This window comes from Barbatula barbatula (assembly GCF_947034865.1).
Source record: "Barbatula barbatula genome assembly, chromosome: 20".
Lineage (NCBI taxonomy): Eukaryota > Metazoa > Chordata > Actinopteri > Cypriniformes > Nemacheilidae > Barbatula > Barbatula barbatula.
The window spans coordinates 8164052-8179043 of NC_136783.1; the positions used below are offsets into that span (position 1 = coordinate 8164052).

The 14992-nt window shown below is 36.4% G+C and overlaps 1 protein-coding gene across 6 annotated transcripts in view; it reads left to right on the forward strand.

The window, feature by feature from the left end:
* The window catches only part of pde4cb (phosphodiesterase 4C, cAMP-specific b), a 46106-nt gene that overhangs the window by 27565 nt on the left and 3549 nt on the right, over positions 1–14992 (forward strand). For 3 of the 6 annotated variants that reach the window (XM_079483880.1, XM_079483882.1, XM_079483883.1), the window contains 12 exons: positions 9991–10173; positions 10388–10424; positions 10708–10778; positions 10865–10914; positions 11109–11221; positions 11534–11627; positions 11796–11965; positions 12133–12231; positions 12397–12561; positions 12661–12760; positions 12867–13021; positions 13110–13232. In XM_079483880.1, the coding sequence (XP_079340006.1) occupies positions 9991–10173; positions 10388–10424; positions 10708–10778; positions 10865–10914; positions 11109–11221; positions 11534–11627; positions 11796–11965; positions 12133–12231; positions 12397–12561; positions 12661–12760; positions 12867–13021; positions 13110–13232 (1360 nt within the window). Of the gene's footprint in view, positions 1–2320; positions 2870–7516; positions 7770–9990; positions 10174–10387; positions 10425–10707; positions 10779–10864; positions 10915–11108; positions 11222–11533; positions 11628–11795; positions 11966–12132; positions 12232–12396; positions 12562–12660; positions 12761–12866; positions 13022–13109; positions 13233–14992 lie in introns of those variants that run through there. The other 3 variants (XM_079483881.1, XM_079483884.1, XM_079483885.1) reach the window with 3 other exon arrangements.

Consider the following 14992-nt stretch of genomic DNA (forward strand, 5'->3'; position numbering starts at 1 on the left):
TCGTTGACATAAGGAATTGTCAAATGTAGCCTGCATCAGGAGTCTTCAACATTTTTCGGGGGAACGACCCCTTAGATGAGAGATGCATGGAGCAGGGAGCCCCTTATACTAAATGTGAAAATAGAGCTATTTAAATAGACACAACCCTTATTGTCACAGCTATTAGCACTATTATGCATGTTATTGTTGCACATACATATTTTTCTGTGTATTATTTTTATAGTTAATACAGATAAAACAATAACAGCAGTAAAACATGTATGCGAGCTAGTAAAAAAATAACACTGTCGTGCATAATAAATAGTATGAAATATGGTAATAAGACCAAAGATTAATAAATAACCGGGTTTTCCAAGATTTTAAAGTGAATGAGCTGTGTTTTGATCATATGCATTTTCATATCAATATATCACATTAGCAATGTGTACACAGTTATTAAGCCTAAACTAATGCTTGACAAGCATTTGTTTTAGCAGTTCCGTTTGACAATAAGAATTTGTTCAAGTCTAACCATCTTTAACTGGAGCAATAATGTTTCTGTATTCCGCGTATAAATAATAAAGTATTGGCATTAGTTGATAAATTAAACCGCTATTGTGTCTATATGCAGAAAACTGCAGATCCACCATTCATTTGTATGTGTTTATAGTAGTTTTTTGCCCTGACCAATATGGCGGCGCAGTTGACATACGATCCAGCGGACAATGGCCCATCTAGGTATTTTATATGTCTATGGTTGACCCACCCACTGATACCCCTACAACACCACATACTGAGCAAATATTTATCGGTCCCTGATATGAGCAGATTCAGCCCTGAGGGAGCACAAATCAGACCAGGATGACCCTTAAATCACCACAGATTATTTGACTAGAGATTACATTTTTATGAAGTACAAAGACTATATAACACTTAAATATTTGAATCTCATTGAATATATAAAGCAAATTGTGTTTAAAGCACGCAAAATTTCAAGCTAAATACTTGATGCAAGTTTGTTCGGTTTGAGGTTGTGTCAGGCTTTAGTTTCTTAAAATATACTTTTCTAAATGAAGACAACACTGATTTGGTCACCTTAGTCATACTTAAATGTCTGAATACCATTGCCTTATGTAACACCACATCCTAGCACGTGGCATCTGCAAACAATGATGTTAGACCTGTTCTCAGAACTAACTGCACATTTCTGAGGCATTTTTGTATTTACTTTCAACAGCTGTCAGTGTGATTCATCGGCTGATTTAACGCAAACTTTAAAAGACTTGTATAATATTGATTTTGGACTTTATGGCAGATGTAAGACAATATTTGTTAGCAAGGTCTAGTAACACCATGTCTTGGTCAGTTTAAATACATGACCTTATATTACATTGAGATCTTTAGGCAGGCTTTTATAACATTTTGATTTCTCTTTTTGCTTAGACTATACTGGCCTTTAGTGTTGAATGTTTTACTGACTTTGCATTGTTGCATGAAAGGTCTCAAAAACATTTACATTTCTGAATAATAGTGCTATAGAATCGTTTGTGCATCAGTGATTTGTTGTGTTGCGAGCTGGGCTTGGTGGGCCGCTCCTGCCGATGAAGTGAAGGGCCACTTTTTACTCCCAGTGCGCCCCTGTAACAGACCTTTACGAAACAGAAAAACTGTATATTTGGGACTGAAAAATATAATAAAATATATTACATAATACATTTCTGTATATTGAAACAAAGTGCTTATATGTTTCAATATAAATTTGAATAAGCATAAATTCCTTATGAATTATTCAATATATTTTGAAGTAATATTTTCTAAATAATTGAATATAGTGACAGTTAATACATAAGAACATAGGAATGCAGATCAGACATGTTCAAAAGATTTGTCATCCTGAAAGTCTCCCAACTAAATTCTGTTAATGTATTACTTTCATGTATGATGCATTGACCCTCATATATTGTTAAATTTAACAGTAAAGTTGCTTAAATGGTTCATCAATTCATCATTTATTCACTATCATGTCACTTCAAACCTGTATGACTTCCTTTCTTCTGCAGAACACAAAATAAGACATAACCACAGAGACATGAACAGGTTTTGAATAACATGAGCGTGAATAAATGATGACATAATTTCTTTTTAGGTGAACTATCCCATAAACTTTTATAGAGACAAATTATAGTGATAAAATGTATATGTACTGTATAATGATCTATTCTTAGGGAACCCTGCAGTAAAGAGTTAATGCTGAAAACAGTCATTGGCTTGCTCCGCCCCCTCTATGGGCTGTGACATCACTGTTCAGCTGCCAGTCCCTCAAATGCACATAAACACATATGCACACAGACACGCACATACACCAGCACACACACATGTTGCAGTGAAGTCCTGTATATCGGTTCAGCTGTCATAGCTGCTGGAGGAACGAGGGAGTGAGAGAGAGAGAGAGAGAGAGAGAGAGAGAGAGACAGAGAGAGACAGAGAGAGAGAGAGAGACTTATTTGGTTACATTGAAAGAGTCTTGCTTTCACACATGCACTTTACAGCAGTTTTCCACTACAGCTTTACGGGTTCACTTCAGAAAAGTTAAAAGCTGAAGGATGACTGCTGTACGAATGCGAGACCTTCAGCTCAAAGCTATCTGGAAAACTTCAATCATGTCAGCATGACTCGATGTGTTCAATGCTCTTCTGTGACCGCAAGCCAGCGTTTGGAGGCATGTGTCTCAGAGAGGGCTGATTTCGGAGCACATGGAAAATATGAGTTTGCCAAGTGGCTGTGTCTTTCTTCCATCGACCGACCGCACTTTCAAAGTTCGGAATGGGAACCTCTGCGGCTCGCCATTTGCTGTCAACTGTCCCATTGACATCGTGCAGAAACGCAGGCGGTAATTGAATTGAGTTTTCTTATCCTTCCGTTGTGTCTTTTGTCAGTGAAACTGTCAAACTTTTTTGTACAGTTTAATGTACAGAGACAACTAAGATGTTCTTTGATTTACTAAAAAGTGTAAAACTGTGGCTTCGTGGAGCTGTCAAAACATGAACAAGCTTTGTTTGTTTGAGTGCTCTGACATGTCAACTTTTTGCTCAACCAATGGTGTGAGTTAAGAGCGCGGTTACCACTTTAAATAACAAATGAATGGGTGAGTGCTTTGGAAAACCTGTCAATATTTTTTGCAATTCTCTTTGGTGCCGTTACTGGAAAAGAAGTTACACACTTTGTCTGGATGGTGTGATTCACAGAAATTAAAGCTGCCAGCTGCCAACTTTTTTGGTTGAAAGTAAGCTAAACTTATACGTAAAATTTCACGGAATTTGATGTCAAAAGACACATAGATACGTAAACCTTATGCAGTTTTATGTTTCAAACAGAGATGGCGATATAGAGACAAAGTTACATTGTTTTGATAGATGTTAGATGTTGTCATTTGTGATTTTCTTTCTTCTGCAAAACACAAAAGAAGATTTAGAAAAATGTTGGCAACCAAAAACTCTTGGTCCACGTTGACTTCTATTGAATGAACCCAAACCCAATGCAAGTCAATCAAACCCACGGTTTTCTGTTATCAACAATTAATCTAAATATCTTCTGACAAGATGGCGTGTAAATAATCACAGAATTTTCATTTTGAAGGTAAACTATTCCTTTAAGTTATGGTAGGTTTACAATAGCTGGAAAGGATGTGGTGTGCCGCTACGTCTCTATATTGATACTGCCATCCACACAGGTCCAACCTAAAATTTTCAGTACCCTTGAAGACCATGTCGTATGCTCCATATGGCAATGATTAAGTACAGTTTACTTTTTGGGTATATATAAAACGTATTCTTTAATGAAAAGGTAAAGCCAACACTAATTTCAAAGCCATCACTGACTCACCAATGTCCCACAGTATTGTCATACAGATAATCATACAGACTTCCATGTACTGAGGAATCCGAGAAGTCTAGACATGAACTCACAAAATATCACCGATTGCTAACATCATTATGCTTTCGTTTTATTTCACACACATCAGCCATCACTGTCCTCTATCTCAGAGCAAATTTGCATCACATTCAGCGTGATGCAGCCTGTTAGTGAAGTGGAAGAGTTGTGTGTGCGCAGGAGGATTCTCTGTGACAACACAATATTTTATCTACCTTGTTTATTTTCTATACATTTTTCAACGATAATTTTCTTCATAAAAGAATGGGCTAGTTGCACAAGATGGCGCCGGTGAGCTTTTGCAACGCCAGAGTTGGCAGACTAATTTCCGGTCGTATAACACTATCGAGTTGTGTTGGCTTATGTAGAGAGGATCTTTCATATCACTGATATGTTACGTTCTCATTTTTTATCTAATAAGACCCATATTTGCCAGCTTATGTGTTATAGGCTACGACCGGAAATTAGTCCTCCGACTCTGACGTCGCAAAAGCTCACCAGCGCCATCTTATGAAACTAGCGAACCCTAACCACTGACCTCTCAGAACTCGAAAACTTACTACATCATTACAAACTTTTATTTTGAGAAATCATGTCATTACAATGACTGTACTTTACTAGATGAATAACAAACAATGTGAATCAAATAGTTGAACTTACTCTGTAAGTATTGTAAACATTTGTAACAATCATTCTGGGGCACTATTGTCTATAATGTTTTTTCTTCCTACTATGGAAGTCAATGGTGCCCCCTGTTTGTTACACACATTCTTCCAAATATCTTTCTGTGTGTTTAGCACAACAAGAACATTTATACAGGTTTGGAACAACTTCTAGGAGTAAATGGTGACAGAATGTTTATTTTTGGGTGAACTGTTCCTTTAAGTTGATTGCTGAAATTCAACCTTATATTTTTGTTACAGTGGACTCTGGATAATGTAATTCACATGGAATTCGACAATTCCGTCTGACTCAATCCATTCGATCAAAAATGAATCTACAATTCATTGAGATTGTGGCGTCTACAGAAGCAAATGCCTTTTAATTTAGGATAAGTTTGTATTTGCAGTAAATGTATCTGCTGCGGCCTATTGAGGGTATTTTTAGCATTATACTTAAAAACAGTTCAAACTAATCAGAACTAACATTATTTGCTTACTGTCATGTACTTCTCAGAACAATATTTATAACACAAGTATACAAATGCTGACAGAATCTAGGTATATAAGTATATATGATTAGTTATAGTTTTAAGTATATCTAGATCAAATTATTCTAAGTATACTTGACATGTAGTTGTGTTTACTACTCTAATTAAGTATCCTACTAAGAGAACACTTCAAAGTGTACTTTCATAAAGTAAAAATGTGCATGTACAACTATACTAAACTATCAATAAATATGTTCACCTGTAGTTACAGCACAAACAAAAAAACATAGCTGTAAACTATGTACTATAGTTGTGTACTCAAAATTGACTAGTGTGCAGTATATTTATTAGTGGGCTAATTTAGTCCTAAGTAGCTAAAAATAGTACACTTACAAGTATACTACTAGCATTGTGATATTACTATATACGGTACTTACTATATTAAGTACACTCAAAAATATACTTGAATTTTACTTAAGTATACATAATAAAATTCACTTGAAGTACACAAATGTTTGTAAGGGTATACAGAACATATGACAGTTAAACACACTTCAGACACTAGAGTACTTTTGATTCTTTGTGACACTCGGGTAGTTTAGTCCCTGGAAAAGAATAAAGAACCAAACAAAGGAGAAAAAAGTCATATGGGTTATGCACAAATGACTTTAACTTACTATGTGGATCTGCTAAGGCAAACCGGGAACTGCTTTTTTCCTGAACCTCAGTAATATGGTCCTCCTTAATTCATTATTGGCTAATTTAAGCAGGAAGTGGCAGCGGCCATGCTCGAATGATTCATTTATTGAAATGTTTTGATGTAGGGCACATCTGCACCTTTAATCAGAGTCCATCTCTCTAAAGCTGCTCTCTCCTTTAGCCTTCCCTCCCATCATGCATTGAGTCTTTATGACTGGCCACTGTGCACTTTAATTGCTTCTGCTCAGTAACTGATGTGTCCTGTCTGTCACGATCGAAGCAATGTTCCAAAAAAAGATGGATTGTTAATCGGCTCCAGCAGAGGCTCTTAAGTCTGAGCTCTGGACTACAGTTGCTGATCTGATAGAGTATCGCCCAAGTGCTTTGGGGGAGAAGAACTGTCCCCTATTACGGCAGACCTCTCATCGCGCCCTTCACACCATTAGAATATCGATCCCAGCATGCTTGTTCATGAGCACATAACATGAGCACCCGGTGGGATTGTTCGTGTCTTTTCTGAGTTCACCGCCATGAACTCACCGCCATGTTAGCCAATTCTGAGCACAATGATCTCAACCCTTGACTGTGAACCGGCATTACAAGAGAGCAAAACAAGACCAGAATGCAGGTTCAGAAGCATTGGGATAGGTCCTACTGTAGCACATCTGTTGTGTATTTCAACGTCATGTCAATAATAATGTGGTTTCATTTCAACATGTCTTGCTTTCAAAGGTCAATAGGGTTATTTCAGTCAAGAGTCAACAAAATGGTAAGAGTAGACATTTTTATTTGAATGGGCCACAGGATGTTGAGTTTTAACGTGAAACAGAGAAGAATGCACGACTTACGTTTCACTGTCATAATTCAGATTTGTTATTATTAGTCCGAAACAAGTTTTGCAATAAAAAAAATTCTTTAAATTCTAACTTAATTAAAACTTTTTAATTTAAATGCACCACTTCATTTGGAATTAAGAGGAAATTCTCGATTCAGTTTAAACTGCACACAGCCCTCAATCTAGTTAACTGTACATGTTTCTCAACCAGATTAACATTCAGAACCGATGACGACAATATAACGTCTGTTGAAACGCAAACATCTCCGGTTCAATGGATTAACTCGATAGTGTACGATGACCTGATAACTGAGACTCCTCGGGCATATTGCTTCATTTCACTTACACATACGGTATTTGTACAAGCAGTTTGTTTTATGACTCGAGTAAATAATGTGCGTAAAACATTTACCCTCACTACGCTCATCCATTGCTTCACTCAAATCATACATGAAATCAGATGGTAATGTTTTGTCATACCATCACTGTACCATACCACCACAGAATATTTTGTGGGAGTTTTAAAATGCAAAGGCAGTGACAGCGTTTATAAAAACTTGTTATTAAATAAATGCAAACATGAAGTAAAAAGTATATAAATATATTGAAAATTGTGCTACACTTAAAGTGACCTATATATATATATATATATATATATATATATAAACAAAATATAAAATACTTTCCCACTATTTTGCATTGTAATCATAATTAAACTAAACATATTATTTGTATGTCAAAGTACATTTTTATACACATTGATATACGGTATATATTGACAGTAGGCTATATAAATACTTATTTTTGTCTAAAGCAGCGAGTCTGCTCTTGTAATAGTCTGACGTGCTTTGGTATTTTTTAAATCTGTCACATTGCTTGACGTGCATGTTGGGACTTGTGCATTGGCAAAGAGCCCAAGCCCCAGAATGTGTGTGTGTGGAATACAGAGAGAGGAATAGAGATAGTTTACGAATGTTGGTCTCTGGATTTGTCCAACAAAATTTAAGGTTTTTAAATGAAACACATTTAAAAATAACATTACATCATCATGATTAAGACAATTTTAAAATAGTAAGGTTGGCCGTGGATGTGTCTTCAAGGTTTTTTATTGAAGGTCTGGAGAATGGCAGGCTACCCACGAGCAACACAGATATTTGACCAAAGGCACGCTTGGTGGTGAGTCCACTGTTGCCACATCATACATGTTTAGTCAATCTGCTCTTCAGAAGTTATGATGTGTACTTTGCTCTTCAACGCTCCATGCTTTAACTCCATGCTTATGTGCTACACAGAACCACGGGTTATGAGAGAAAGAATCTGTTTATTAACAATATTGTGTTCTGAAATTAACTGAACTTTATTACTTTAGGGTTACTTATTTGGTGGACAGCTTGCTTTCATTGTATGGAAATTATAATAATTCCCTTCAATTCTTTTTTGTGTGTGCCAGAGATGAGATAATCATTCAGGTTTGGAGTAAATACTTTTTGCGTGCACTCTCTTTTAGATGGGTTGTTGTCAAATGTTCTTTAGTTTTATTGGTCTTCTGTAGGGTTGTCTGTGTGAGTGCCAACCTATATGTAGTCAGTCATTTATGCCAAATGTCTGCCTGGTCTTGTCTTGCGTCTTGTTTTTTCCTGTGGTACATTCTTCTGGTCCCCTGTCTCTGAAAAGCCAAGGCCAAGCTACAGGAGCCTACACTAGGAAAAATATAACCTGTTTGTTTTACACTTTTTAATGATAACATCTGTGCAGGAAATGTGCAGAAGAAACCGGTTCACACCAAGAACAAAACAAAAAAAATATTGCCCCATTGCATGAAATAACCCATCTGACAATGCAGGTTCATCCGCTTTGATGTCAACATGACATTAAAATCCACCATGTTTACTTTTTGAACACACATTCCTGGAATTCTTGTGAATGTTTCATTGGTGCATGCTATTCCAAATAAAATAAATGTTTGTCTTTCTAGTTTTACTTCAAATGTAAGGATGTTGTCAATTAAATTTGATTGACATGAAAGAAAATATATTTTTAGCAATTCATATTGTTAACATTTGCTTTTACTGAAAATAACAGGGACGGATAATTAATAAAATATAAAAATACATATTTTTTTATCTAATTAAATTATTTAAGTAAACAATCCTAAAAGATAAATATTAATTTATAATAGAATAAATATTTTTATGTTTTCTGAAATAATTAATGGTGCACAAGTCACCACCATGATGCTATACATTTGTCTGTGATTGACAGGGTGTTGATATATGGTTGCTAAGGTGTTCTGAGTTATTTTACATATGCTTTAAAGATATTCTTGTCAACTTCTAGATTCAGATCTTATCGATTCAGGTCAAAAGAATCCATACTCAATTCTCAATGATATTCTGGTCTGTTATGACTTTGGTCCCTCTCTTATTGGTAGTCTAAGGGTTCCTCCACTACATGTGAATGTGGTGGAGAGAAACAACATTTTACCTGAGACTAAAAATAGCCCCTTAGCCAAGGCAGTGAACCTTCACCACAGATATAAATAAACCAGAACCAGTGCTGGCAACTTTCACTTCACAGCAAAACAGAGTCATTGAATTCCGTACAGTCATTCCAGAAGAGCCCTGTTAACTTCTCTATAGCATACATAATTTACAATATGTGGTTCATTCACTAAAATAATTTAAAGTTTTCAAATAAGAACTTTTTAATATTACAGTTCTCACAGTTTTCACTTAAATAACAAAATGTTTCCGTACAACAAAATAATGGGTGTTTATTTATTTTACATGTTATTTAGGCATTTAGCAGATGCTTTTTATGGAAGGTGAATCCTGCCAAATTTAAATAAATAAATTAAATGATGAAAATGAAAACCAGATTAACAATTTCATAATACACAACTGCACAATATGTACCGGAATGAAAAATGAAATGAAAAGAATTTATTTTCATTTTTCATTTTTACACAGACAACAGCTTTCAATCTGTGAATTGTGTCAGTATTATTGCGTGAGCATCAATAACAACCTTTGTAAAAATGGTTTTTGCAATTTCTTTTTTACATTTGCCTTGTATTTTCATATTGGCTGTCTTGCCTGGAGAATTTTGTGAAAATGAAATGTCAAATCACAAATTCCATTTGCTTTTTTCAATTTGACAGGGACAACGCATAGTCTGTGTAAAAATGAAAATAAATCTTTTCATTTTATTTTTCATTTTGGCACATATTGTGCACGCAGTTGTGTATAATGAAATTGTTAATCTGGATTTCTTTTTTTATCGTTTCATTTATTTATTTAAATTTGGCAGGATTCGCCTTCCATAGCTTTTATCCTTTGAATTTGTCAATATGTTTTGTCAGAGACCTAATGTCCCCTAACCTGTCTTTCTGTTGCAGTTTTGATGTGGAAAATGGGTTGTCAATCGGGCGAAGTCCTCTGGACCCTACCATCAGTCCGAGCTCCGGACTGGTCCTCCAGACAAACAGCCAGCGCCGCGAGTCTTTCCTCTATCGATCCGACTCAGATTTTGACATCTCGCCCAAGACGATGTCCAGAAACTCATCGACGGCCAGTGAGCTGTGAGCTATCATTACATACTAAAGAAAAAAACATTATGTTATAGTAATTCTGTGATTGCATTAGCCTTTTGCATTTGCATTTAATTTGAGCTGAGTGATTTATGGCTAAATTATTGATCTACCTGTTGCTCTTGAGAGTCTTTATGATTGAGAGTCTTAATACCAGTGTGTGTAATAATAATGTGATTATGATTGTTTGATTTTTCTCTTGCAGTCATGGGGAGGACATGATTGTAACGCCATTTGCTCAGGTCAGTTGGCTGTATGAAGATGTATGAAGAACAAAAATAAGTTTAAACATCTTAAAAGTGTTCAGGCCCAAAAAGTGCAAACTGTTAAAATTACATTATGAGATGACTATGAAATATTAGGACTATAAATATTTAGACCCATTATGGTGGAAGATTTAGTTACTGCATAAAGGTGGCTTTGTTTTTTCTGATTCTTTCATTCTTGTAGCATTTTTGAGGAAGCACCACGCTCCATAAAATAATGAAAATAAATATTTTAAGCATGTGTATGTGTGTACTATAGGTTCTTGCCAGTCTACGTACAGTGAGAGGGAATGTTGCCGTTTTGACTCATGGGCAGGATAGAGGAAACAAGTAAGTCCATAGCTGAACATTAGCAGACAGCCACTGAATAAATGGAAATATTTTAATCTTTATGGATATCATTTTCTGTATGTTAGGAGACAACCTAGCACTAACCCTCAGTCTGCCTGCAAGACAAACCTATCAGGTGAGGAAAAATGCATGTCGCTATCATAGATATCTATCAAATAAACCAAAAAACTTGGGTAAAAAAATCCCTTATTTTTGTTGGTCCAGTAGAAATACTGACGGATCACAAATCTGAATTACTGGCCTAACTACTAGAAAACATCATTGTTGTTGAGTGCTATTTTTCTGAGATCTATAGTTTTGTGGTGGCAGATGAGGCGTATCAGAAACTTGCAGTGGAGACTCTGGAGGAATTGGACTGGTGTCTGGACCAGCTGGAGACCCTGCAAACACGCCACTCAGTCAGCGAAATGGCGTCCAATAAGGTGAGAGGGTAACGGCGGTTAATTTTGCGAATGCATGACTAAATAACCCCAAATTCAGTCTAAATGAGAAGACTAGTTTCTTTACAGGGTTTTTATGGCTACCATAGTAAACGAGCAACACTGTTACGATGTCGTATATTGTGGTATTGTACTCTGAGGACTGATCATTGGTAGAGTTGTAACATTAGTTCTGCTTCTAGATCATGTACGATTTGCTATTATTAAACTGTAGTCTGTATGTAATAAACTGTAATGTAATTACTATAAGATGCTTCTGACTGTTATTTAATGTTCGTGTTTTATCGTTTGCAGTTTAAAAGAATGCTCAACAGAGAGCTTACGCAGCTGTCCGAGACAAGCCGCTCAGGAAACCAGGTGTCGGAGTTCATAGCAAACACGTTTTTACGTGAGTGATTTGATGATTTGTAATGACGATTTTGCAGAAATGTGAGGTCTGTAAAACAATATAAAAATACAGATGCATTAAAAATAAATTTAAATAAAATGACAATTCCCTTTAGTCTGAATAGTGCAGCTCACATTCATATCGCTCTACTGTATGTTTGTGTTTCAGAGAAACAGCAGGATGTGGAGATTGTGTCAGCAGCATGTAAAGAGGAGAAGAAACGCAGGCCGATGTCTCAAATAAGCGGGGTGAGGAAACTGAGCCCCAGTCTGAGTCTCCCCCCAACAAGCATCCCACGATTTGGTGTCACCACCCAGCACGAGAACCTCCTGGCCAAGGTTCCCCTCCACCATTATGAACACACTATTATAAAAATAAATCACAGCTGTTTGACTATTTCATGGTTTTACAACAGCTTATTTGATCAATCAAATTCATACTTTGGTCTATGTTATTTTTATTAGTAGGAGAGGTACTCAAATTTCTACCATATTTGTAATTCCAGGAGATTGAAAACATAGATCAATGGGGTATAGATATCTTTAAGATCGCAGAGTACTCTGGAAATCGGCCGTTGACAGTCGTGATGTACAACATTTTCCAGGTAATATTTTTAGATTCAAATTACACTGCTTTACTATTGGAATACTAAATTAGCCACCAATGATAAATGAGCCACAAATACGCTTTATTTCAATGCTTAAACAGTGCTTCAATATTTAAAGTTTCACTAGATTATGTTTTTACACTCTTTTACTCTCATTCTCAGGAGCGAGATTTGCTCAAGTGCTTCAAAATCCCACCAGACACCTTCTTAACCTTTCTTATTACTTTGGAAGACCACTATCGTGCAGATGTAGCTTACCATAACAATATCCACGCAGCAGATGTTGTGCAGTCCACACATGTTCTTCTCTCGACACCTGCTCTAGAGGTCTGCATGGATACTTCTGACACATCCATAGTGAGCATGGGAATGAACTTTTAGACAAACTTTTGTTAAAAGCGGGGTTTATCTTTGTTTGTTTTTCAGGATGTGTTCACAGATCTTGAGATCATGGCTGCTCTATTTGCTAGTGCAGTTCATGACGTAGACCATCCAGGACTGTCCAACCAGTTCCTCATTAACACAAGTATTGGCTTCTGGGATTTTTGTCTTCTCCCAAATACAAACTCATGAAAGTCAAACAAATTTCAACACCCGTCAGGACCACAGTGTGTTGTTTGCTTTCTTTTTAGACTCTGAACTGGCTCTGATGTATAATGATGCCTCTGTGTTGGAGAATCATCACCTGGCTGTAGGCTTCAAGCTTCTACAGCAAGAAAACTGTGACATCTTCTGTAACCTTAGCAAGAAACAACGCCAGTCTCTGCGGCAGATGGCTATAGACATGGTGAGTCGCAGCCTTAGACTTTTCATTGTTATTGAAACAAATATATGCATCTAACATGCATCTTATTTACTTTTCATCAATTCCTCAGGTATTAGCCACTGACATGTCCAAACACATGAATTACCTAGCTGACCTCAAGACAATGGTAGAAACAAAAAAAGTGACCAGTTTAGGAGTCTTGCTGCTAGACAACTACTCAGACCGAATTCAGGTACTGCACATCTCTCTACTGTTATTTATATGTTTATTAGAATGCACAGCGATTTGAATATTGCCATCACAGAAGAAACTGTTATGATTTTGGCTGCATAATGTTGCAAGCCTGTTCTCCGAAAAACTATGCATGGTTTGTGCAAGCAGCTTATTATGACTTACAACACATTCTCACTCCCAACTCGTCACATATTGACGTCAGCGCATCACTTTTTAACACGCAGGGTCCTATGTAGACTGATCAGTCTCAAAAATAATATATTTATAAAACACAATTCATAAATTCACAGGACAATTCACATTCACAAAATCTGATTTGTAAATTCAAAACACAATTCATAAATTCACAAACATTTTCCCCAAATGCTCACACAAATATATCTTGCAGAAAAAAATTCAGAATGTTTTCACAAATATGTATATCATGTTCTTGAATTACTTTCCAATTAACATTTGTGAATGTTGTAACATGTATTTATGGATTGGTGAATCTGCATTTGTAAATTGTCACACGTGTGTGGATTGCTTTGAATTTCTGTGTGGTATTTTTGAGACTGTCCTGCCACACTGAGATTCAAGCGTATCTTTTTTATAAGGATGACCTTTTCAGGCAATCGCGTTGAGCTTTTGATCCACCAATCAAAACGCTCCTTACTGAACAGATTCAAGAAGTTCAACGCTGCGCTTGTACTGTGCATTGTTCAGTGGGTCATTTATGTTAAGACCGGTTAATGGACAAATGCCAAAGCTATGACGTCCTAAAGTTACCCTCGCGATCAGCCAGCGAGGGATGCCACAGATTAGTTTAAACAAACAACAAATAATCTGTGTCCAGAGGGTGTCTCTCTAATGTAGCACACGGTCTTGAAGTCGCTGGAGAACAATGCTTCAGCAACTCCTAAGGAGTTAAGAAAATATGTTAAACATATCAGATGAGTGTGCAAATGCACAAATTAAAAATTACTCGATCATTCATAATCAAACTTGTTATTTTGGTTGTTTTAACGTATTGGTTATTTATCGCATCATTCATCCTCTGATTACTAACAAACACCAGTTTTAATATAAGACAGCTAGCGTTGACTAGTTACAAGCAGTCACAATGTTGTTAAAAAAACAGATATTCCAAGGGTACCAACGCGAAACGATCGATTTGTACTCGGAACAGTTGCAAAAGCGATCACCTTCCGCCTGAAACTTCAGATCCGGTGAATAAACGTTCAAAAATTGCCGCCAGAAGAAGAATTACGTCAGCTTCGATACCATTGGCTCTGTCGTGTCTCGTGAAAGATCACGTCATTTCGTTGGCTTTGAACGTGAAACGGTATTGTACGTGAGCCGACTGCATACATTCACGGACGTGAGCCAACTGCATACATTCACGGACACGGCATCTTCATATAAAGTATCATACGGCTTCGGTGCGAAAAGGTCTGCGAAAAGAGTGGTTTGAAATACTCTTACACTGCTTTTGGTCAGTTTGTGCAATAAATACCTGTGACAGTACTTTTATTTGCGTGTTGTGTTTTATATGGCTGGGAAATGGTTAGGTTTAGAGTCAGGGTGGGGTTAGGTGCTACAAAATATTAAAACCATATATTATTATGAAATTATGAACTCTAGCTGTCGCCTTGTGTTGCATGTGACATCATAAAATTACATTTGACCGCTGCAACCAATCAAAATCTGTATTCATTTTTACAAAATGTGTGAACTTTATAGATAGTCCCTTACTCACCGTTTTAACAGTATTACATT